The sequence below is a fragment of the Trematomus bernacchii genome, unplaced genomic scaffold (assembly GCF_902827165.1).
Source record: "Trematomus bernacchii unplaced genomic scaffold, fTreBer1.1, whole genome shotgun sequence".
NCBI classification, from domain to species: domain Eukaryota; kingdom Metazoa; phylum Chordata; class Actinopteri; order Perciformes; family Nototheniidae; genus Trematomus; species Trematomus bernacchii.
Window position 1 is genome coordinate 1,428,621 of NW_022987772.1, and position 26,950 is coordinate 1,455,570.

A 26,950-nucleotide genomic window follows, 5' to 3' on the forward strand; every position below is an offset into this window, starting at 1 on the left:
ATAAGGCAGAAAAGCCAAAGGACAATTCTTTAGCCTAATGACAGATCTATATCTCGCTGAATCCGCTGTCTCCCAGCAAGTGGCTTTGTTTTATCACTCAGCTTGCTATTTTAATTACGGATTTGTCACATCCCGCTGGACAAAATTAGACAATAGCTTTTGATGTTGGAGTATAGAAGTTAGCCTTTCATTATATCCATGTTATTAGGGACGTTATGCGTGGGCGCAGCTCGGCTCACCCCCACTCTGTCCCTGTTACAGAAACATAACCATGCTCAAGGTGATGGTTTTGAAGATTCAAATGTTTTCCTGCAGAGACATGGAGGGACTCATTTGACAGCTTGAAAGCTCAGCAAATGAATGTAGAGCAGATTGATTGAAAGGCTGTTGTGATGAGCTAAGGCTATGATTCTATAATTCATGGTTTGAAACAGAACAGCCCCACAGACTAGCCAGTTGTGACTTCAAACAGCTTTCATTTGTAACTCTGAGAGTCAACGATGAGTCCCGGATCAGCTCACAGCGAGGTAAAGTAGACGTTTCTCAACAGAAGATGCCAGATGGACTGAAACCACATTAAAATTCACTGAAAAGACTGAAAAAGTGCAAATGCAACCGCCTTTTCCAGTCCAAATACAGTACAACCACACAGACCAAGCATGAAAATGAAATTAATGAATGAGTAAATTGAAATGTTTGCTTCTGCAAACATGTTTAATTGGTTTGCAAACCTTTTGCAAGCTAGAGTGGTGGCAATATGCTGCAATCAAGCTGGAGTCAATTAAAATACCAAACCGTTTCTCCACATTTCTTGGCTCCGAAGACTTCCAGCTAAGACGAGTATTATGAGAGCATGTGTAGTGAACAAAAACACTTTCTGTATTAGCACCAACACCAGACCAAAGCACTGCCAATTAAAGTTGGATGGTAATGAGTAAAACATTCTCATGAGTGTCGACAGGTCATCGCTAAAATGATTCCCATCACTGGGGACCAAGCCTCAGAATTTTATTTAGCAGCAGAATGATATAATGTACTTAAGAAACATATTTTATATTATATCTTGGGGGACTACAGCTCCTTTTTGATGTCAAATATAGCTATTAAGTGTTTGTAGTCACTTTTTAAAGCAGCTCCCCTGAGCAGCGAGTGTGAAGGACTTAGCGTTAAGTGACTTAATGCTAAACTTTAATCCAGCAATAACACCGAGGTGGAGCTTAGGGAGAATACATTTGTATCTCCAAATATAAGTGTTGTACTATAGAGGATCGTAGTGCTTATTAATTATTGTATAAATAAGACATTATAAAACAAATTACCTTTTTATTTTTAATGTGTAAATAAACTGATTTCAAATTACTGTTTAGTTTCAGTTTCATTGAAAGGCAGACAGTCTTTTATTAAAATATACAATTAAATGATCCTATCATTTATGTCATTATGTCTTATTTATTTAAGGCAAGACATAAGGTGAATAGGATAAATATTTAAATAACAGATATTATTGTGAAGCTTCTTTATTTAATAAAATAAGTTAGTATAAATAATAACTTATTATTTTAGTTTTTTTAAAACAGAAACACTTTCATCAGCCATAAATCAGCGTGGCTATCATAGGGCTTGACAACCAAGATGGCGTCGCATGCACAATGCGAGGATTAGCATATTTCCTTATTTTGCTAATTATTGGCTTTAACCAAAAACTGTCGTGCATACTTAGCATCGACTCATCAAGTGACTTTATCGGCAACATCCAGCTTAACACTGAGATCATCGAGCCATTAGAGGCTATTCTGACGGCTATTTCGCCAACCAGATGTGCTCATAGGCGGCTTTAAGAACGTAAACAAAGGAGGGGAAAGAGAGGAGGCTAAACTAATGCTAACTTCTCATTATGTATTCCCAGCATTATCCTACCAAGTGTACGGTTTCTGGCGTAATCTAATCTTTTATAATCTAATTGTTTTAATGAAAGCTGACAGTTTTGTGGCGGTGTCTTGTTTTAGTTCTTGTGTGTACAATTTAAATATCAGACTTTATGTACAAAGTGACTTATGTTGGGCTGATGCAGGAAATGAGTAATCGGTAGGATGTCCTCATCATTTTTTAACGGCGCTCACTCTCGACGTCTCAATGTTAAAGCATCCACCCTGCAAAAAGACATGTTGTCAATGACCAGGAGGGACACATCCATCGACCCACCATGCACACTCAGGGAAGCTGTCAGGCAGAAAAATACTCACACACACACACACACACACACACACACACACACACACATACACACACACACACACACACACACACACACACACACACACCTACCTATGAGGCAGAAACACTCGCATGAATGCACCATGTTGGCAGGTAGATGCAGAAAAACACAGCACACACAAACAGAGACACACTGAAACTGGGGGAAGTTGGCAGGTAGTTGTGGTCAGATGCACACACGCAGGCACACACACACACACACACACACACACACACACACACACACACACACACACACACACACACACACACACACACACACACACAGGCAGAGAACAAAGCCCTCCGAACATCTGTGCTCCCCGTGCAGCCTGACCTGACTAGCTGAGTGAGACTCGCTCCGGTTGACTCTCGTCTCCGGGGAGAGTGTTTTCTGGCGTCCAGGCCTCAGGTGAGCCGGGACAAATGAACGATGCTGAGCTTCGGGATGGAGATTTAATCTCTGGGCTTTTAAGCGTGCCACTCTGAGTAAATAGGCTGCGGTAGTCTGCATGCAGAGGAAACAGAAGGTTAAAGTATCTCGTCCACCCCACTGTCGGTTTAGGCGCGCTCCATTATAGCTGCTCCGCTGCCATCAGGGCGGTCGGCCGCTGTTTAGAAGCGTAATACATAAAGATGGGTTTATTTATTTCCAGGAAAAAGAAGACCGGGAAACTGTTTTAAATGGGGGGGGGGGGGGGGGAAAAGGTTTTCGATGATGCATTGTGGTACCGTCCTTTATTTTCTTTCATTAAGTATATGCAGTTGTGCAGACTTTATTTTATGGTCAATCACAAGGCAAAACAATTGAAGTCTTTTGTGACCCCAGAGGGAGCCGTGTGCAAAATAAGATACATCGCCTCAAGTAAAGTCACGTGTTGAGTGAGTGTTGGTTGGGTGTGAAGAATATTTGATAGTGAACAAAGAAGTGAGTTAACTTCTGGCTAACGGTAAGAAGCTACATTAGCTGCTACTAGCGTAACACATCTACATTTTCAAATCAGGAGAGCTGCATTTTTGGTATGCCCTAGATTTCTAAACAATTACAAAAAAACATTATCTCTGGTTCTGCTGCATCCATTTCTATCCTCATAGGAATAAAGTGTCCATTGTGAGTCTGACAATTGCAAAATAACTCCAATGTTTATTATTTTAAAATTACAGGCTTTAAGGTGGGGTAGGTAAGTTTGAGAAACCGGCTCGAGATACACTTTTTGTTATATTCCATGGAATGCTCTTAACATCCCGATAGCAATGAATATCTTAAGTGCTTTGACAAAAAATCCATAAAAAAAATTCATCTGTGGAAGCCGTAGTACTGTAAAAAGCACGACCAAATTCTAGCGCACTCGAGCTGGTTTCTCCAAAATTACCTACCCCACCTTAAACATTGTCATTACTCTAAACTACAAGAAGATTACAATAAAATCACCTTTTCAGCCATGTGTCGAATGCAGAGTAAACACAACAGATACACATTTGATATTTGATTCTGCGTCTTTGGTTGCAGGGCAAGCATCTCGTCTGAAAGCCGTTGCAAATGTGCACATTTCAGAGTCTTGCAGTCTCATTAGTTTGTTAATAATACCCAAAGCTTCGAGACACAAAGTTACTCTTGTCAGATATCTCCGGTCTCCGTAATTCTATGACGCAACCAAGTCACCAATAATTGCAATTTAGGGATAATACAACCAACTTGCAACTCAGGAATTATGATATTATAATATGCATTCACAAGATAAAATACATCGTTAATAGTCTGAAACGCATCAAATTGTAAAGTGACATTTTGGCCAGAGCTGAATTTCAACTATCCAACGGTTTACGGTTCTTTGTGAAGCAAAATCCGGTATTTTAAGATTTGCAGGTGAAAACATGTTGCTGTCTATTCAAAGGACTAGATACAGGGTTTTAAATCATGACAGCTATTTCAATAACTATATTTGTCAATGTGTGACAGGTTTTACAACATCTCACAGACATATTTCTTGGGGCTAAAAAGTAAAAAATCATAAATCACAGTGGTGCCGGTTTCAAAGTAAGATGCCTCCTCAGTATCAGCAGGTTGTTTACGTCCCCCCTCGAAGAGTATCCGACTATATGTGATCCCCTCGGTGCAATCACTGTTGGATGGGTTATTATTTATATCGACATCACTCCTACTATTACAGTACAACAATATATCCTGTTGTCGTCTAGAGTCTCTTTTTTGAAGTAAAGTCTCCTTGTGAGTTTGACAAATTTCCAAATCTGGTGACAAGGTCTCTAAATTGGCAGCGAGTCTCAAGTTATCCGTCAACGACCCAGAATTAAAACATCTTAGCTTTCTGAAGACATATATCTCAGTCTGCAATGCCTTTAAAAATAATAAAATGTCTTCTGCAAACAATCCTCAGAGAAAAGTGTAGAAAGAGTTCATCGTGACTGACTCCTTTTAAGAAAAACCTTTCTTCAACCCTTAGATGCACGAGTGACTGGACCCTACTCTCTTCCATAAGTGGGTCAAAAAGGACCCGTATTAGAATAATATGTGTTTTTATGCAATTTTTGTCAATCTGGTTAAGAAAAATCACTTGTATAATATTTAGTATTATATTTTGGTTCACACTATAAATATTTTATATATTTCTTTTCACAATTTATAATTTTAGAAATTTTTTTTACATTTTGAAAAAAAACGTTTTGAACATATTGATGCAAAGGTCCAACCCTCCCTTACCTGCCCTGCAGCTGAACGACCTATCCTACCTTAATTTCCTCCCACCGTGACTACTGTAACTAACTTCTCTACGGCATCCGCTCCCCGTCCCTCGATAGACTCCAAATTGTAAAACATGTAGCTGCCAGACTCCTCACACACACCAGACCATGGCACCATCACACCAGTCCTCAAAGACCTTCATTGGCTTCCCGTCTCCCAACGCATCAACTACAAAATACTGGCCCTCACCTACAGTATAGCCCTCCACCATCTGACCCCCCCCCCCCCCTATCTCACTGGTCTTCTCACCCCTTACCAACCCCTGTGGTCCCTCAGATCCACCTCAGCCGGTCTCCTGTCCCCCCCAAGTCCAAACTAGGCAGCAATAGGGACAGAGTCTTTTCAGTGGCAGCTCCCAGGATCTGGAATTCCCTCCCCCAAGATCTCCGCTATTCTGAGACCCTTACTTACTTACTCATAGCCACCCCCCCCCCCCCCCCCTATCAATCCAAGCCGGTTGATCAAGTTTGATAGTCCTATACCCCCAACCCTAACCTTCCCTTATATTGTAAAGCAATGTTGAGTCCTTGAAAAGCCCTATAAAAATATAATGTATTATTATTATTACTATACTGACAGGTATCAGATCTTGCTGTGTAAAATAATCTTCCTGAGAGGTGTCACTTGTGATGTAGTCTGTGTGGTCTACATTGAATGTATTCCTGACAACCACAGGTGATAAGAATCAAATGTTCCCATAGGATTCCATAGAAAAGTGAATCTCTTTAAGTCAGACTACTCTACGTGATTTGTAGGGAAACATGTCAGATGGTAGAGAGAGTTTTGAAAATAATGTTAATTTAATTTTGAGTGTGCATAACTGATAAAAAATATTGTGACGGAGAAGACTGATAAGATATATTTAAAGCAAAAGAAAATTCCCAGTTTGCACATGAGATAAGGGCTTCATCCTAAGATGTAGAAGATACACACAATACAAGTTAAGATAACAATCTTACTTATGAGGAAAAGTTGGGAAAACTATGTTACACTCTGGGCGTTGTGCAGTTAAAACGATTTCTAAACCTCCTTCTGATGATAAATGAGCTCTTGTTTTGTACATTTTTGGCTTTTTACCAAATATCTCATCCAGAGATGCTTAATGATGGGTGCAACAATAGTATAGGCTTCAATACCTGGATCATCAGCAAGGCTTGCAGGCGATAAAAAGGACAATCCTTGAATGATCATGAATGATGGCTTGCACAAAAAAGAACTAAAATAAAAGATTATTCATATTTCTTAAAGGTCTCCTATTATGCAAAATGTACTTTTTGATGTCTTTTATACATAAATATGTGTCCCCGGTGTGTAAGGAGACTCACAAAGTGTCAGAAAATAAAACCCTCTCTCTTTTCCTCATTACCTTGTCTCTAAAAACGGGGGTTCAACGGAGCTGATCCAGATTTGCTGCGGACTTGAGGTCATATCCGAAATGTGGCCAGCAGCAGCTCGGGTTACATTTAAAGCTACTGACCCAGAATCAGTACTTTTGTAACAGGGCTGAAATAGAGGGGTAATATGAAACACTTCATAGACTTGTTTTGCATAATATGTGACCTTTAAAGGTAGCGCCATAGTGGAAAGGTAAAGATTGGATTCAGTGAGATTTGAAGCCTGGAAACCCTTATGACTTGAGAAAAACATATCTACCCATTTATCAGCTGAGAAAGTGTCATTTGAGACAAGTAACTCCAGTCAAAACACACTTTGAATTAAAATAAGTGTATCGACTTAAGGATGATTTTTCTCGGCGCTTGTAAAGCAGAGTTTCACAGGATGACGTTTTGACAGCAGCGATATGCGAGTGTCCCTGGTGGCGCTCTCACCCGGCAAACTGACTGCCAGTTTCTGCAGGCACTTGTGTTCTGATCTACTTTATAACTGGGACGTCTTCATATTTAACACCGACTCCAGAAATGCTGTGAAAGATAGCGTCTGACAGGAACACCAGAGGAGCAGGTGACATTTCTTATGAGCCACCTTCTCCGCATGTTCACAACCAGATGGTGTGGTGATTCAGGAGAAACGACAGGAAAGAAAGACAGATAAACGGTCAGACTGAAGTCAAATCTGTGTTTTTGAATGAGGGAATATTTCTGAGATTACACCACGTCAAACACTGAGAAATAACTGAAGCCGCCGCTGCCTCCGAGTTATTATCACTGCTGCAAATCCCCTACAAGTTGAATAACTAGATCAGGCAGTAAAGATGCAAATTAATGAACTGGAAAATAGTGGTTCAGTAACCAATGACACCTTGGATACAGTATGTCTTTATATAATTGATTTAAGCCCCTAACCCCTGAACAGCAGCTGTGCAACCATTGCATAGCAACCACTACAAGGCAGTGTGCACAAGGTAGTATAGAAATAGTCTCCTTATATAAATACTTTGGACGGTGCTTTCTGTTTTCTATCTGCTCCAAAACCAAAAACACAAGAGCAAAAGTGTAGGGAATCTAAGGTAGTTTTAGCTGCAGTTGTTAGTGTTAGAAAAATCTCACTCAACCCCAGTTTGAGCTTCAATATCAAGATCCATGTATTTATTATCCTCTCAAGAATGGAAGTAGTCATCACATACAGAGCATTTGGTACACTGATATACGAGAGAGGGAGTCACACAGTCACAAGATGGAGGAATACCGGTTCAAAGCAGTGCTTGTTTAGATTAGCTGAGGCCCAATGTCAGAAATGATTATGCTTATCCAACACAGTCTCACGGCATTTCGTGTTATAGTCACGAAATTAATCTATTGATTCGTGTTCACCAACACGATTTCGCCATTTTTTTTCATGTCACACAGAACGATTTTAAAAGCAATGTAAATAATAACAAATTAGAAGGAAAAAACAGATACAAAAAAATACAGATTTCAGTATTCTGACATAGAACGATTTTAGAAGCAATGTATTTATATTGGTAGTATGTTTCGTGCCTGCACCAAATAATAACAAATTAGAAGGAAAAAAAGATGACATAAAATACAGATTTCAGTATTCTGAGGCTCTGAGCCATTTCTTTTCCTCACTGACGGCAACAAAACTCAGACATTATACAATTTAAAATAAAAAGGGATAGGGTTAGGCTTAGGGTAAGATATTGAGTAAGAACATGTTTTTATGAACCACACAGCTTCTGGTATTCCAAGACCCGACCGGACAAAAAGACGTGGTGCAGTCTTTGCAGAAAAACGTTATTCTTAAAATTGTTTTAATCCTATTAATAGAAAATCCAATCCAATCCAACTTTATTTATATAGCACTTTAAAACCTCCAGACCAAAGTGCTGTACAGAGAGATACATCAAATGTAAAATCACACAGCTCAGCTCACAAAACATCAAATAAATACATTCAAAATAAAAGATATAAACACAAAATAAACCAGAATAAAAGTAACAATTACAAAATAAAAAACAGCCATATAATAAAAACAATAGACCACTGAAAGCAAATAAAAGCAACAATCTACTTGGATCCGAATGCTAAGGAGAAAAGGTGGGTTTTAAGACGGGATTTAAAAACAGACAGTGTGGGAGCCTGTCTGATTAGCAAGGGCAGGTCGTTCCACAGTTTAGGGGCGGCAGCAGAGAAAGCACGGTCCCCTCTGCGCTTAGACTTAGTTTTTGGCACCCTCAGGAGCAACTGATCAGCTGACCTGAGAGTGAGAATTGGCGTGTAGCTGTGTAACGGCCCGTCCACACAGCAGCGTTAAAAAAATCTTGGAGGTGGGCGTATCTGAAGCTTGGGGATTTTTTGCGAGCAAGGCACCAACAACCAATCACATGAATCTCCCGCCCCCGACATACGAAGCAAAAAAGTTTGAAGTAAACTGGATATAAACTCCCCAAACAGGCGAAAACCTACCACTGTCTCTGCCACCTCCCTCCATGCCTGGCTCCTCTGGTTTGTATCCCGGTAGGTAAATAGGGACTGGTCATAAAGCACCGGGTGATTCCCTACCGCTAATTTCTCCTCCATGTTTTGGAATATGAGGAAATGACCTGAGGTATGTCTCTCCCAGCATACACGCGGTTTGATTGGCTAGCGCTTGAACTGTCAGATTTGCATACACGGGATTTGATTGGCTGACGCTTCCACCTCAGCTTCAAAAGTTGAACATTGCTCAACTTTGAATCCTGAAAATCCTGAAAATCTCCGCTCGCCTGCCCACAATGCAGTTCGGCGAAAAGTGAGGCAAAGTGACGTCACCCCATTCAAAGTGAATGGGCAGAAGCGTTCCAAGATTTTTTAACGCTGCTGTGTGGACGGTCCGTAACAGCTCAGAGAGGTAGGGCGGGGCCAGGCCATTGAGGGCTTTAAAAGTAAATAAAAGAGTTTTAAAATGAATCCTCGAATGAACGGGCAGCCAGTGGAGTGAAGATAAAATGGGGAAAATGTGTCCACAAGCTCCTCATAATCTGACCTGGGGCATCACAAACATAATAAAGTGACTTTTCTAAGTTGCTTGCATCGCCCGTTCTGTACTGTATGAGTAAGTATTGTTAAACAAATACTGGACACTGATTGCTTGCAATGTAATTGAATTTGAAAGGTTCACAGTGAATCACATTTCTAATTTATGATTTAATTGAATATTCAACATGTTTGTTTTGGCCTTTCACCGTTGGTTGTGTTTCGTGTTGCCTGGCATTAAACATGCTTGTTTAATTTCATGCATATTTTAAATCAGAGAGAGCTGCTGTCGTTGTGCTTTTCATATTTATCTCAATGTCTTGTTTGGAAACCATGTTTAAATATAGATTATATGTGTACACTGTTATAGAAGCAGTGTTACTTTCAGGGCAAACCTACAAGCTGTCATGTTTTATTCAGCAGTTTTGTTGCCAACTACTCCTACACTTTCTCAATCTTCAGACTGAGCCTCGCGGGTCAAACTCTTACCCCTGATATTCAACACCTACACCTGCTTTCTGTCTTAGTATTTATCTTTCTTCCTCTGTTTATGTATTTTTCACTCACTGTGGATCCGAGACCTTAGACACTCAAGTTGTAACAAGATATAACAAAATAGAAACACAGACACACTGTTGATCTAAAAAAGTATGATATTGTTGTACAACAGTATAAGAGACCGCCAAGAGTATATGTGTCTAAAGTTAAAGAGAATCACACAAGTTTTATACACTTCAGTCTTCAGTTTACGCAACACTGTACCTTCTTTATATAATCACATGTTACAATTACATGACCCTATGCTAGATAACACGCTGCAAACAGACACGTGTACATTCATGGTACAAACACAACATAGCATCATGTAATACAGATAACTGCACTCACAGTATCTCTTTAGGAATAGGAAGTTGTTTGTTAAACTGAATCAAAGAGGGGTCCAAATACATTGTGAGAATTCTGGTCTACTGGTATGGCCACCAAACTATGCAAGTAAAATGGGGCAATAGGGTCTCAGCTCCATTTGGGGTTAGCAATGGTGTCAGACAAGGTGGAATTATGTCCCCAGTTCTTTTTAATCTGTATATTGATGATCTGTCCAAGCGACTGAAAGCCTGTAATACTGGATGCATGATTGGTAGTACTCTGAACCATATTATGTATGCAGATGATCTTGTTGTGCTGAGTCCATCTAGCGCTGGTCTTCATGTCTGGTGGAACATGACATCAAATACAACGCCAGTAAGAGTGCTGTCATGATCTTTAGAACCAAAGAGGATAAATGTCTAAAATGTCCTGATTTAAAATTGTCTGATATTAATCTTAGTGTCTGTAATAAGTTAAAATATCTTGGACACTTTATTACAGAACAAATGACAGATGATGAAGATATTTATAGGCAATGCCGCATGATGTATGCACAAGCAAACATTCTCCTACGTAAGTTTCGTGCAAGTACAGATGGAGCGAAGATGTCTTTGTTCAGAGCATATTGTACACCACTCTATTCTGCACATTTGTGGTCAAACTACAGAAAAGCAAGTTTACGGAAACTTCAAGTTACTTATAATGATGCCATGAGAATATTGCTGAAGAGACCTCGATGGTCTAGTGCAAGTGAAATGTTTGTGGCTGCAGGAGTCAATCCTCTACAAGCTGTTTTAAGAAATCTCCTGTATAAATGTATTTGCCGGCTTAATGACTCTGATAATGAAATCCTCGTGGCCTTATCAAACATAAGGTTTAGTACTACACGCTACCAATCACAGCTGTGGAGACATTGGTATAGTTGTCTCTTTGTAGGACACTGATTTAAATGATTCTTAAACTATGAATTGCTGTGTATGTAATTTATTATATGTAATGCCTTGTCTTTTATCTGGACCCTGAGTCTGTAATACATTTTTCATTCATTCATTCTTTCTTTTATAAATGTGGTCCATTTTCAACATGTTGTTCGACTAATCAATAGAAATCTCAGCTTCAATGCTGTGAACACTGCGGTGCAAACGTGTTACAACGACCGAAAACATTTCCATTAGGAGAAAACCTCTTTGCACTTTCAAAACAATGAGGCAAATATGAAAATACAGTTACACATGAAATGGAGAAACAGCTTCACCAACTTGAGGAAACAGAGTGACGCACACAGCTGGAGACCAGGGGACACTAAAAAGTCACTCATTAGTGTCCCCTGGTCTCCCAGCTGTGTGCGTCACTTGTTAGTGTCCCCTGGTTTCCGTTGTGTTTTGAGCTTCTTGCTGAGTTTTGTATTTGCAGCACTCCAAGTAAATGCTACGCTTATTTCTTAAAAGGAATCACTCAAAGTTCTAAAATGATCCTTTTCTAGTAGCACATTTCTTTTCTCATCATACTCGGTTCTTATTTTCCTCACATATTTCTCAAAAGTAGAAATGTTAACGATTGTGTTCTCATTAGAAAATGTCCCTGTGTTGTTTCAATGCTGACAGTAAACCAGAGTAATCCATATCAGAGACTTGCAGCTCTGCAGGTGTCATCCCACACTTTATCTGTGATTTGGAGATTAAAAACCACTTGAACTCTAATTTTCCCAATATTCTAAATGTTTTCAAAGTTAAATAAAAAATGTTCTTACTTCTTATTGATAGATTGACATTTTTGCTTTTTTGCTGCTCTTTACTGAAGCTGAGTCAAACTCATATTAATAAAGATATTCAAATATGAATAATCTTTTTCTATGGATTCATCATTAGCGTAAATCAAAATGTGTACATATTTAATTTTGCACAACATATACTGTACTGTATCTTTAGAAACTTCAGATCTTGAATTTAAAATAGTACAAAGGTAATGCACCATATTCCTGCTTGGTTTTTTGTTATTGAATTTGGTCATTCTCAAGCTTTACAGACAATTATATTCATGATCTTTTCAAATATAGCATTATTTTTCTGTCTGTTGTTCTGTTCTTGTGTTTAGTATCTGAGGAAAGGTTTTTATAAAATGCTCTTCTTCTCCCCCTCCCCTCTTCTCTCCCTGTCTGCGGTTTAGTGGTCCAGCATATAAAGCGCAGAGACATCATCCTGAAGAGGGAGTTGGGTGAGGGAGCATTCGGGAAAGTCTTCCTGGCAGAGTGTTACAACCTCTGCCCCACCAAGGACAAGATGCTGGTGGCTGTCAAGGTACGTCTTCTCAGAGCGCTCGGGTTATGAACACCAGGAAGAAAGGGAGTTGTTTGACATTTCCCGATAACACACTTACTCACTTTCTATTGGACAGAAAAATATCACTACTCCCCTCTGTATGAACCCAACGTATGAAGACTGAAAACAGGCCTTAGACACAGTATGGAGCATTGCATCGTGGAACAAAATAAGTATTGTTCATGTCATTTACACATCTTTCTGGCAACAATCCCACAATGCAAAGCGTCTCATTTTTAAAAGAATAGTTGAATAGTTTGTTTTGTTCACCCTCTGTCTGAAACCAGAGCCCAGTCTGCTCTGATTGGTTAGCTGGCCGGCTCTCTTGTGATTGGTCAACCGCTTCGAGAAGTCCCTTAGCCTTATCACTTACAATTTGTTGGAGCGCTAGCCAATAGAAGCGCGAGTGTTATATGGTGATGTCACTATGTTCAAAAAGTAAACAAAGGACTCCAATGGGGGCGTTTCAGGCAGGGGGGGTGGGGAATTTAAGCCTTTGCAGACCATTTACATGCACACAAATCAATACAACACACAACAGGAAAGTGAAATCCCCAAAAAGCAGAATATAGGATGCCTTTAAGAAGAAGATGGTCTTTGCCTATCTAGTGCTTGTCTCAGTATTCAAGGATTAACAAGCCCCCTCTACAATATCCTGTTTATTTTTAAAACATGTGCATTTTCATCAGAACATGTTCCTGTCTGCGATGAAGCAGAAAGAAGCCCTCTGAATTCCCTTAAAGGTCAACAAAAGGAACATTCACGGCAGTGCTTTGCCTCAATTTATCATAGTCGAGCACTTGGAGGTATTGTTTTGGAGGGATGCCCAGACAAGAAATATTTCCTTAACACTAGAACCGCCAGAGATTTTTTATACCTAAAACCGCCACCTGGGTCAAATTGACCCGCTATTAGAATGCATTGATTTTCAAGGTAAAATGTTCTTTTATTGAACAGAGAGTTTTGATCGCACAGGGATGAAACGTATACCAATATAATCTGTGGACTCTCAGGGCTCGACATTATAAATGGCCCGCTGGGCCGGAAGCATTATTTAGACACCGCGGCCAGCATAACGTACTTTCAACTCGCCCCACAGCTGTTTGCTGCGGAGCGCAGTGCGAGCAGTCTCCCGTGAGCGGGAGCACACTCCTTCACTACAGACTGTCTCTATCTCTATCTCTCTCTCTCTCTCTCTCTCTCTCTCTCTCTATCTATAACTATCTATCAATATATCTATCCATCTATCTCTCTCTCTCTCTCTCTCTCTCAATCTATCTCTCAATCTATAAGGAGGAACCGCAGTAGACAAAAGGCGTTGCTATAGCAACACGTCATGTTTATATGAAAAGGGGTGGGGTCAATATGACCCGCTTGGCGGAAATAGGTATAAATGGCAATTTTTTGGGCGATTTCTTCAATCTGACTTCATATTGACCATTTTTAACAACATAGGGTGCTACATAACACAGTTTCAGGAAAAGTCACGGACTGGAAGACTTTAATATTTTATTGAAAAAAAGTTACACACAATAAAAAACAGCTCTGGGTCAAATTGACCCGATTGGCGGTTCTAGTGTTAAGAGTGCGGTTTGATTTGGTCATATGATTTGTATGGCCATTTTACCTACTGTGCCGTACATCTCCACCACTTCTCCAGCACATATGAGATAATGCATTTCCATCCCAAGGTCTGTGCATCTGTAATAATGTCAGCAGAGGAGAAAGCAGAACTGCAGGAGACCAAGAGAGGCAGATCGCTGTGTATTCTTGTAGCGGATGAAGTGTCAAGAGTCTTTTTTTTCCTCCAACAAAAAAAGCCATGTTATTTGATTGTTCCTTCTTTTCTGATACTGTCACCTTCAACTGACATCCCATCAAGATTTGATTTGTTATGAGCACTCCACTTCAGAGGAGTTCAAGGCAGTCCTTTCTCGATCCGTCCACCAATCAGATCAATTCTGTTGTGTAAAGTTGTTCCAGCCTCCTCTCTAAAAGCAATACGCTGGATTATTAGGTGGATATAATGCAGAGCCACGTACTGTATGTCGTATTGCTAAACAACAAAGACGACACTCTTCAATCAGAGCAGAGTTTCAAGGCTTTATTGATCAATATAAAAGGAAAGTAACTGAATTTGGTTTGGACTCAATTCCGTGTTTACCTTGGACTAACAGGTGAACCCGATAATCAAACCCAACTATCTTTCCTTTCCTGTTCCCATGGAGTCTATCTGTTGAGGATAAAGGACAAAGGGGCATTCACAACATTAAGCTGTATGCAGTAACAAAAGGCAACAGAAGATTGGGAATACAAAAATTGTTAGGGAGATAGTGATTTGTTCCAAGACTATGACTGCAGATGAATAGCCTTTTTTCTCCAACATGCTATCTAAGTGGCAGCCATGATAAGAGCTGGGGGAGTTTGCTAAATGCTACGTAAAAGGGCTTCAATGCTTCCTTTATTATCTCTTTCAGTATAGTATACACTGTACCCGCCTGTATGAAAGGAAAAGAGATCATTATGCCCGACATTCATCAACATTTAAAGCGACTCACCATTCAACTGGCAATCAAATCCAAGTTTATTTTTTACAGATTTAATTAAGGATCCTTTTTAAAAGGTGTTATAGTGCGATGGACAACGATCCTTTCTTGAATTGTACAACATTGAACTTATTGGTGTACTCATTTTCTTTGTTAAAAATGTTCCTTAGAAAAACATAAATCTTCCACTATTGCATTCAGTAAGTTTAGGCGAATTCTCTTCTTACTGCTGTTGTCTTTTCCAACGTAATTTTGCATACTCCTACATATCTCTCAAGTAAAAAGTTCTAAGGAAAAGACCTAGAACATAATTTGTTTGACTTTTTAAACACACCCTAGGAGTCTAGCCATGCTGGATTCTTTTTAAAAGGTGCGTTGGACAGGAATCCTTTCTTGAATTGTACAGCACTGAATGTATCACTGTACTCATTCTCTTTGTTAAGATGTCCGTAGAAAAACTGAAATCCTCTATCCATTGAAATGGTACGTTTAGGTGAATTCCCTTAACACTGCTGTTGTCTTATGAAAAGAACTAGAACATAATTCTTTAACTTTTTAGACCCATAGTTGCTCTGTTAGCGTGCTCTTGATGCCACTGTCATGCTGGTTTCAATGAGGTAAATTGTAGCATGTTAAAGTGGATTGGAAGGTCATGAGTTATACCGATAATTATTCATAAATAAAACATTGGAGAAGTTTTGACCTTCTGATGCAGTAGATGAAAAATCAGGGGATCACAAGTTTCTGTTGGACTTCCAAGGGTCTTTGATTATCTGTAGTGAATTAAAAGATAAGCATTTGTGTACCATAAAACTACATGGCACTAGTACTAGAATACACTTTATTAGTCAACAAGTTAGCAGGATTCATCTTCTCAGAAACACGAATGTACATCATTTGTAAGAAAATTCAACATTTGTGGAGAAATGTAAGTCTGTAAAGTTGTGGATTAAGCAAACTACAGACATGTGAAGACTAGAGCTACTCCTCTAGCATGGCCATAAATTCAAGGACAAATTGGGTGAACTGAATGGATGATTAAAACAGAGGAGGTTTAATTGGATTGTAGATAAAGCTGGAGAAAGAAGGATGGAGTGCAGCTGACATTGCAGCAAAATGTAGGGGCCAGACAACGGATGTGACGAAGAACAAGACGGAAACAATGACTTTGTTTTTATATGCTCTCAAAGTGTTGGTACTTTTTGGAACAGATTTGAAAAGTTATGGTGCGTTCAAGTGTCCATTGGCAATTTGTGCAGTCAAACATTTCACATTTTGTCAGGAAGTTGCCCTAAAATAGCCCCAAAGTGATTGCTTCAAGAATTAACAAACCAACATACCGGAAATCTTATTATGATTTAACTGATCAGGAATTATATATTGTTTTATACCTGGCTTCTATGAACAATTGCTGGAATTAATCGTCAGACAAATGATTGTAAGTCAATGAAGGCTGTAATGGATACAATGGTTTCTCCAAACTTGTCCCAACCAGCCATTGTTATGTTTTTCCTTTTTGAATGTGCTTCGCTGACTTTTCTATTCGTCCTTTCAGACATTGAAGGATCCCAATCTGTCGGCGAGAAAGGACTTCCAGAGGGAGGCGGAGCTGCTGACCAACCTGCAGCACGACCACATCGTTAAATTCTACGGAGTGTGTGTCGACGGAGACCCTCTCATCATGGTGTTCGAGTACATGAAGCATGGAGACCTCAACAAATTCCTCAGGTCAGTTCTCACCGAAGGTTAAGTCTGGTTAACCTTAATGTACGGAGCTACTGCTGGCTGAGCAGATTGGAAGATGAATCATATGAACAGACAGGAAGAAGTAAAGAAGGTGGAAACATGATGCAGTGTGTGTGTGTGTGTGTGTGTGTGTGTGTGTGTGTGTGTGTGTGTGTGTGTGTGTGTGTGTGTGTGTGTGTGTGTGTGTGTGTGTGTGTGTGTGTGTGTGTGTGTGTGTGTGTGTGTGTGTGTGTGTGTGTGTGTGTGTGTGTGTGTGTGTGTGTGTGTGTGTGTGTGTGTGTGTGTGTGTGTGTGCAGTATGTGTTACCTTAGCTCGAAGCCTTTTCACTCAGGGTACTGGTCAAAATGTGATATAAACACTAGGTCATAGCCACTTACGAAACAGGAAGAGTACTACATTTCTTTAGTTAAAGAACTTTGATAAGAACTTCAATAAGGGTCAAAGAAAAGGTTTTGTCAAATTCCTGCAGCCGTTGATATCCACCCATCTTCACAGCTTTGTGGGTTAGCAAACAGGAGTGCTTTTGTTCCGTAATGCCAGACTCTACCGAGGGACGTGACCTCTGATAAGCTCCAACAAAAGCGACACGACGGCTGAACAGCGAGCGCTTTGGTACCAGGAAGTGAAGCCGGTGTTCACAGGAGGAGTCTGAGAGAGAAGTGTGTTTTATCAAGAGCGCTGACAGCTGTGTGTGAATGTGTGTGTGTGGGCTATCTTGTTTTTGAAGTTTGAGCAATAGTTGAAAAGATGATGTGTTACGATTGAGCTCCAGCGTGTGTGTGTGTGTGTGTGTGTGTGTGTGTGTGTGTGTGTGTGTGTGTGTGTGTGTGTGTGTGTGTGTGTGTGTGTGTGTGTGTGTGTGTGTGTGTGTGTGTGTGTGTGTGTGTGTGTGTGTGTGTGTGTGTGTGTGTGTGTGTGTGTGTGTGTGTGTGTGTGTGTGTGTGTGTGTGTGTGTGTGTGTGTGTGTGTGTGTGGATTCATGAGTGCGTGAAGACTTTCTGTTGGGAAATCATTCCTGAAATGAAAGGCAATGTCGCGAATGATGAAATTCTTTCATGCAAGGTGCAAGACGCAGCTGATTTTCGGTCTATGGGTCTTGTTGGACACATTTAACAAATGATATGTGGAATCAGTAGGAATGGAAAAGAGGATCTGATGTGTCCGGCGTAACATTCAGATAATCGGAGGATGACCTGCAGAGCCACTACTTGGTTTAGCTAAAAAGGTGTAGTGACACAAATATGCAAACTAAGGAAGAGGGTTGGGAGGGTTACTTAAAAAATGTAGTCCATTACAATAACTAGTTACCTGTAAGAAAATGTAACCGGCAACTTAATCTAAAAATATCAAAGTAATGTAGGATTACCGCAATATGAAATGCAATGTAAATAAATACAAGAGAAAAAAATATCAACACCACGTTTTTAACTGAAGTGTATTATGTAAGACAACAGAACAATGTCACCTTAGAAAATAAAGATATTAAGGCTAATTTTATTTATAGGACTACCTGCTATTTATTAAGCATATTCAGACAGTAGCCTAACACTGAAACACATGAGCACATACCACAGTTTAAAGAAGCAGAAATCAAATCTGAGCTGACAGAAAATGCTCACACACAGTTAAGCTCACACACACTATTTTATGAACATATAGGTTCACCTGCTGAATTAAAAACAGAACAAATGAAGCAAAGAAAGTGAAAACCATAAAGCAGATTCAGGCAGTAGGCGTATAGATTCACACTTAAAGTATTATCCTACAGAACAGCACAGTTTACAGAGAAGAGAGAGCATCTGATCCTTTTACTACTTTAAGGGAATACACTTACCTTTTTCTTGTATCCTGATTACATAATACCGTACATGTAATCTTTTACTTTCCGAGCTGAATCACACTCATGCTAAAAGCCAAGAGTAGTGAGTCGCAGCAGATAACAGAGAGACAGCCTGAGAGAGGTTTTCCCTGCACTGCTCCTCGTCTGTAATCGAGAAGTGACGAGAAGGTGAGAACAGCAGGAGCTTCTCAAAGGAAATGAGTTTCTCTCCATCGTCACAGAGGAGAGTTTTAGACCCAGAGTCAACTTCTTCTGGCAAATATGTGGATTAAAGTTCCTCGGTAAAGGAATATATAATGTACCACACAGGCCCCAAAATAAATTAAAACAGTGCAATTAAAACCGCCTAAGTGCTTGCAGGTTGTATTTGTGATGCTTACGCTCCATAGCTACAAAAAGGTTCCAGAATAAGGGTTTATTAGCACTCTGAAATAAGCTTTGGGTGATTTAACAAAGGGTCTGAGAGGTCACAGTCTAACTGCTGAAAAGGTTCACACATTCAGTAGTTAAAACTGCAATTATATAACTTTCAGAGAAGGTAATAACACAAATATCAGTTTAGAAATGGACCATTTAATTCACAAGTGATACAATACATCATGAAGAGGCCCTATGGTATTACATTACATTACATTGCATTTAGCTGACTTTTCAGGTTCATATCAGTATGTAGTGTCTCTACTTTAGAGAGTCCTCTCCTGCTGATGTTCAGGTGTATATCAGTATGTAGTGTCTCTACTTTAAAGAGTCCTCTCCTGCTGATGTTCAGGTATATATCAGTATGTAGTGTCTCTACTTTAAAGAGTCCTCTCCTGCTGATGTTCAGGTGTATATCAGTATGTAGTGTCTCTACTTTAAAGAGTCCTCTCCTGCTGATGTTCAGGTGTATATCAGTATGTAGTGTCTCTACTTTAAAGAGTCCTCTCCTGCTGATGTTCAGGTGTATATCAGTATGTAGTGTCTCTACTTTAAAGAGTCCTCTCCTGCTGATGTTCAGGTGTATATCAGTATGTAGTGTCTCTACTTTAAAGAGTCCTCTCCTGTTGATGTTCAGGTGTATATCAGTATGTAGTGTCTCTACTCTGAAATGTAATGTAGTTTAAAACCGTATTCCTCTTACTATGTCACTGAATGCACTCTCTGTGATCAATACTCCTAGCGTCTCCTGAAAATATAACCCTACAGATCTCCTCAGTCTCACTTCCTCCAATCAATCAGTGTTCTTGTTTGTTCCTCAGAGCCCACGGTCCGGACGCCATGATCCTGGTGGACGGCCAGCCGCTGCAGTCCAACGGGGAGCTGGGTCTGTCTCAGATGCTGCACATCGCCACGCAGATCGCCTCGGGCATGGTTTACCTGGGGTCGCAGCACTTTGTGCACAGAGACCTGGCAACACGCAACTGCCTGGTGGGCAACGGCCTGCTGGTGAAGATCGGAGACTTCGGCATGTCCCGGGACATCTACAGCAGCGACTACTACAGGGTAAGATTCACTCATTCATCACGGTTATTTATATACTGCAGGCTTTTCAAAGTTCAGAGTGATGAAATGTAAAGAAAAGTACAATTTTGCCCTTGTTCTTTTTTTTACATACACTTATTCATGACGGTTATTTCTGATCAAGAATCTCTTTATTGCGTTTAGACAATGCATAAGTAATGTTTGTCATTTAGAAGTGGAAAGCAAAATATATTCACGCAAATGAAACAATGGTCTGTACTGATTTAATCTACAAAAAAATTATTACAAAGAACACAAACTAACAATAACAACGACTAAAGTAATCCCCTACGACGGTTATTTATAATGCAGGCTTTTCAGAGTTCTGAGTGACAGGGTGATGACATTTAAAGAAAAGTACTATTTTACCATTGTTTGATTATGTTTTCCAAAGTTGCATTGCCTTAAAAACGGTCCGTTCAAGTACTTCATTATGCCTCTTCCTTTACACATGTTGACATAAGGTACATTTAGCATTAGCATTTGCATAACAAGTTAATTTGTAACAGCTCAGTATCATAAGAACATCCTAACAGACATTTACATGTTTGCTATTTTAGTATGTATATCATTTCTTACTTCTTTTGTTTGGTTCTTCATTCATTTTTTTGTTTGTTATTTTTGAATGATTTGCTAGCAGAGGTTAGTAGGGCTGCTATATGAATTGGAATATTATGGATAAGGCAATATGGACGAGTGACCATCCAACATCGCGGCAAAAGCAATATTTTAAAGATTCATGAATCTACCGTGGAACTACAGGGAAGTTGTTATTCTACAGACTTAATAAAGAAAACCTTGTTTGGTACCGATCCTCTCAAAAGATCCCACCATGGGTCCGCCGCATACTCTGCATCTCAAAAAAAGGCAATCTGGCCTAAAAATGATCTTTAAAAAAATACAAATCCTACCATAATCATTTATATACATATTTATATATATTTTTTTGCTGTGATAATTCCCTTGTGTATCGCAAATCATATCACAAAATCATTCAAAATGATCTCCATTAGTTGCTTTTTCCACAATCGTGCAGCCCTAGTGTTGAGTTACACTTCCTGTTCTTTTCCACGGAGATGTACCTGCACTCTCCCTCCCCAGTGCAGCCCTCACACACACTTTGAGGATGTTAGGGGGGGTTTAGTCGAGGAGATGATCCAGATGAGCCTCCAGTCTGACGCTTAGTCTCTTGTTTGCATAGTTTCACCTTCATGTCCTCTCTGCTACATGATTAGAAACTCTGCAGCTGAGGAGTTTAGCATGTTTCTGAGTGAGTGAGAATCAGAATCAGAATACCTTGATATTCTTTTCAAATTATGAGGAGTCTAGGAACTATTGATCTAAAATGAAAAAGTTGAAGAAATTCCTGTTAAAGTGTTTCTGCGGAGAGAAAGTAGGTCTTAGAGACAAATGTTCAGAGTCAGAGTTCCTTAATTCGTCCCACTGAGGGGAAATGTACATTATATATATATATATATATATATATATATATATATATTAATTACATGGGTTACAGCAGAAAAGAGACAAAGACAGCTTAATGTTAACTAAGTAGCATGCATTAAAAAAATAAGATTACACAATTTACAAAATACACATCCTTTAACAGTTCTGAAGATGCAGCCAGGTATATGTCGCACAGTTATTAACGACATATATATATATATATATATATATATTGCCAGAGGTGGGAAGTAGTGGAGTACCAATACTTCGTTACTGTACTTAAGTACATTTTTCTAGTATCAGTGCTTTACTCCACTACTTATTTTTCTGACGAATTTTTACTTTGACTTCTTACATTTTGAACACAAATACCTGTACTTTCTACTTCTTACATGTTGAACACAAATACCTGTACTTTCTACTTCTTACATGTTGAACACAAATACCTGTACTTTCTACTTCTTACATGTTGAACACAAACACCTGTACTTTCTACTTCTTACATTTTGAACACAAATACCTGTACTTTCTACTTCTTACATGTTGAACACAAGTACCTGTACTTTCTACTTCTTACATGTTGAACACAAACACCTGTACTTTCTACTTCTTACATGTTGAACACAAATACCTGAACTTTCTACTTCTTACATGTTGAACACAAACACCTGTACTTTCTACTTCTTACATTTTGAACACAAATACCTGTACTTTCTACTTCTTACATGTTGAACACAAATACCTGTACTTTCTACTTCTTACATGTTGAACACAAATACCTGTACTTTCTACTTCTTACATGTTGAACACAAATACCTGAACTTTCTACTTCTCACATTTTCCAAACAGGCTGGTTCCTTTAGTTTGAATGTGTGTTTGGTGGCGTGATCATTATTATTTAGAGTCATTGCGTGCCTATTGATTTGAACACGATCCGTGTATCCATCATTTCCTGGTCTTCTCTAAAGAAGAGGGACCAATGAAAACGTTGTCATGTTGCCGTTGTTCAGCATGGAAACATTCATTAGCTAACAATGACATTATTGTTCTATTAATATAAAGGGAGGTCAGGTACTCTTTAAAACAGCTGCTAGTTATGGGTACTTTTTACTTAAGGACATTTCAAAGCCCATACTTCTTTACTTTTACTTGGGTCAAGAAGTTTAGTCAGTACTTCTACTTTTACCAGAGTATTTTTAAACACGAGTATCTGTACTTCTACTTGAGTAAAGGATGTGTGTACTTTTGTGTTGTGTGAGTGGAGTGATGTGAGTGAGAGGAAGATGTGGACTTTTGTGGACCTTTGTGGGCTTTTGGCTGCATCAAACACACTCCGGAGAGGTGAAATGACTTTAGGTGCATCTGATTTTGTTTCCCCAGCGTGGCAGCTGGGCGGGGGCGGACCTCGCTGGGGGAAACGGCAGCAGTTATGAAGCACTTGCCTGCTGGGTGAGCAGCTCTAAATAATTTGTAAAAGAAGTTGGAGGATGTCTGTAGAGTTTGGAACAACAATATCCTCCATGCACACCATCTGTGTGTTCAGTGTGTGTTGAAATCTGTTCGCCATGTGGATGGACCAGTGTCAGGTTTACTGTTAGGAAAGAAAAAGGACATTTATTCAGATTTCATTAAATATTGTCATGCATGATTCTCTTATTACAGAAGAGCAGCAGGGTAGCGAGGCTGTTAGAACCAAACAATATCTTAACAACAACATTAACATATGTATAAAAAATACTGAGTTTTTTAACAGTTGCTTCACTTTAGAATAAACAAAACATATTCATACTTACATTAGAAGTTAATTATATGAATCAGCGATACGAAAGAAACAAAAAATAGGAAAAAAGGGGAAATTAAACATAAAAAGTTGTGACAGTTCCTCCATTTTAGATTAAACTAATGAACGATTGATACAAAAAAAATGGGCAATAAGAGATAATAATGCTAAACCCTTTTTACATTTTAGAAATATGTATCTGGACCGAAAAAGCATTAAATAAACATAAAAAGTCAAACTGAAAAATATTTTTGTGATATTTACTTTATTTATAAAAATGAAGTATGAACAACAAAAGATAATTATTTTAACAATTTAATGTAATTTCATTATTTAAATTAATACAAAATATGTATATAAATGTAGAAAAGTGAAATTAAAAACTGTGCAATAAAGATAAATTAGAAATAATTATATAAACATAGGAAGTTAAGTAAAAATGTCAAATTAAAAGTTACAATAACATAGAATAGACGGTTAGGGTTACTCCATTCAGCTATTTAATTAATAATATTATATAAACCTAAAAAGTAAATAAAAATCTGCCATAAAAAGACAAAATAAAATGAATTGGCTAACATTTTTTTCTAAATATAGCAATTTAAAGTAACAATGTGCACAATGTACAATATATCACAACAATAACACATATTTAAATGTGTATTATAAAATATGAAGTGGTGTATTAATAAGTATTGTTAAGATACAAATGCTTTTTAGCTGCTGATGGCGAAATATATCAAATATGTTAAATAGATACCGTTATATATATATAAGTGCTCTATCCAGGAGCCGCGTCAGAGCTGAATTAAACTGTGTGTTCATGTGAATCTGTTTAAATTACAGAATATCAAAGGAGTCCCTCATGCTGTGACACAAATTAATGCCATTTTAATTTTGCAACCACTTTCTGAAACACTATATTAGAGGTTTAGCATCAAGGGTTTACAAACACAGCACTCGCATCCTGAATGCTCGTAATGAGCTCTTTGTGGAGGACGGAGAGTGGATGTTCAGACGCTGTAGGCTTCATGGAGGCCAGTTTAATGAAAACACTGCAGATCTGATGCTTCTCATCATGCATAGACGCCCTGTTACTGTGTGCATGCATTGGTTTTCTGTGTGTGTCCTTTTTTTCATTCAACTTACGAAATATTAATATGTAGAGGTCAGTCAAATCGCCCTCCGTTATCAAAATACATCGTTTTTGGTCAACAACCTCAAGTTTTATGGCAAAATAACAAAATATATACTGAAACGTTGACTTAAATTAAATGTATCATGTCAACAGATCTCACGTAACTGTATTAGGTTAGTTGAAAGCAATAATATTACGTTATTACGTTTTATACGATTGCTTTCAACTAACCTAATACAGTTATGTGAAATCTGTTGGCGTAATACATTTAATTAAAGTCATCGTTTCAGTGAAAGGAAGACCCCAAAAAGCATATTAGGGCCCCTTTAAACAAAGTCATGTATATGGGTTAAAATAATTATACTATACCAGATAATGAAAAGTAAAGAAATGTCACATAACACAATTTAAAGATCAACATAAAATGCAATGTCAATTTTTGTTTCACAGTTTTTGTGCTCATTATAGCAGCCTGATATGCGTCTATATTCCTTACTTTATTTAAGATCCCTTATTAGAAACCCAATGAGTGTTTAGGTTGAGGTAAATATCAAAGATAAGGTGTGAGTCCAACCCGGCTCATCGTGGCGTTCTGACATTTTGCAGGGCTGAAATGTCCTTGTGTTTGCAGACGTGTTTCTGTTTCCTTCTCTTCTTCCCTCTCAGAGGCCGCTTACAAAAGAGTCCTTTGAAATCCTGAGGAATCTGTGAACTATTCATCTACTAAAATGAAAAAGTTGAATAAATTCACGTTAAAAAAAGTTCTTCTGCCGAGAGAAAGTCGGTCTGAAAGACATATGTTCAGAATCAGAGTTCCTTAATTTGTCCCAAAGACGGGACATTTACATTGTTACAGCAGTATAGACGGAGACAACAAATAACAATAACATACTATTAGATAAAAAGGCATGCACATAGTATTTAGAATAAAATAAAACACAAAATGTACAGGAGTACACATTCAGGGGAAATAAATAAGTCATCCATCCATCCATCCATCTTCTCCCGCTTATCCGTGGTCGGGTCGCGGGGGTATCAGTTCCAGCAGAGAGCCCCAAACGTTCCTTTCCCTGGCCACATCAACCAGCTCTGACTGGGGGGTCCCAAGGCGCTCCCAGGCCAGCCAAGAGATATAATCCCTCCACCTGGTCCTAGGTCTACCCCTTGGTCTCTTTCCAGCTGGACGTGCCTGGAACACCTCCCTAGGGAGGCGCCCAGGTGGCATCCTTACTAGGTGCCAGCCACCCTGCGGAGAAAACCCATCTCGCCCGCTTGTATCCGCGATCTCGTTCTTTCGGTCATGACCCATCCTTCATGACCATAGGTGAGAGTAGGAACGGAAATGGCCCGGTAGACAGAGAGCTTTGTCTTCTGGCTCAGCTCTCTTTTCGTCACAACGGTGCGGTAAAGCGACTGCAGTACCGCTCCCGCTGCTCCGATGCTCCGGCCCATCTCACGCTCCATTGTTCCCTCACTCGAGAACAAGACCCCGAGATACTTGAACTCCTTCACTTGGGGTAAGGACTCATTCCCTACTTGGAGTGGAATAATGATAAATAAGTCAGTATATTTAAAATAAGTTTAACATTGTAGAATGAAATCTGTAGCGGGTAGATTTCAGTAATACAATTAAATCATATATTTACATAATAACATACAGATTCTTGTTGGTATGGACTACCTAAGAAGTAACAGACAGTAGTAATAATATTATTAGCAGAACATATTGTACATAAGTGTTGTTGCATTGAGCCGATTTTTACATTATTGCACATTGGTGTTATTTCTAAGTTTTAGGAGGAGGTATAATTTGATATTTTGATCCCTTCTTACATGTGTGTGTAACTTAATATATAACAAAATCTTGCCATGTCACTAAAGCATATCTTATTGGTTAGCCAGTAAAGATGTTGTATATTGGGGGGAAACGACAGAATAACCAAAAAACACCAACATTTCCAGGGAAGTTAACGGATATATTTTATACTTTTATTTTTGCTAAGCCCACCCAAGGATTTTAATGAGCGTTCCACTTAAGTTTCACACATCATTGCAAGTCCTTACACTATAACCTCCACCACTGTGTATACAGTAAAGTGTTTTCTTCTTCTTGTTCTAAAAACACTACGGTTCATCTAATTGTCTCTAAAGACTCAGTCACAGCTAATTTAGCCGGCAGCTTCTCCTCCTTAAAGATTAAACGGTTCATCAGTTTTCTCTTGTCTGAATAATTATAAGCGTATTGTGTACTGAAGCTGCTGTGAGGTAAACAAAATCAAACCTAATTTCTGAATTAAAAAAGGCAACAGTGATGAATGATTTTGCTAAATTGACCA

The 26,950-nt window shown here is 38.9% G+C and overlaps 1 protein-coding gene across 2 annotated transcripts in view; it reads left to right on the forward strand.

Moving 5' to 3' along the window:
• Window positions 1–26,950, forward strand: part of ntrk3b (neurotrophic tyrosine kinase, receptor, type 3b) — a 245,194-nt gene that overhangs the window by 197,552 nt on the left and 20,692 nt on the right. The window contains exons 13-16 of one of the 2 annotated variants that reach the window (XM_034148840.1): window positions 12,466–12,596; window positions 16,719–16,891; window positions 19,989–20,232; window positions 23,077–23,145. In XM_034148840.1, coding sequence (XP_034004731.1) covers window positions 12,466–12,596; window positions 16,719–16,891; window positions 19,989–20,232; window positions 23,077–23,145 — 617 coding nt within the window. The remainder of the gene's footprint in view (window positions 1–12,465; window positions 12,597–16,718; window positions 16,892–19,988; window positions 20,233–23,076; window positions 23,146–26,950) is intronic. The other variant, XM_034148839.1, reaches the window with a different exon arrangement.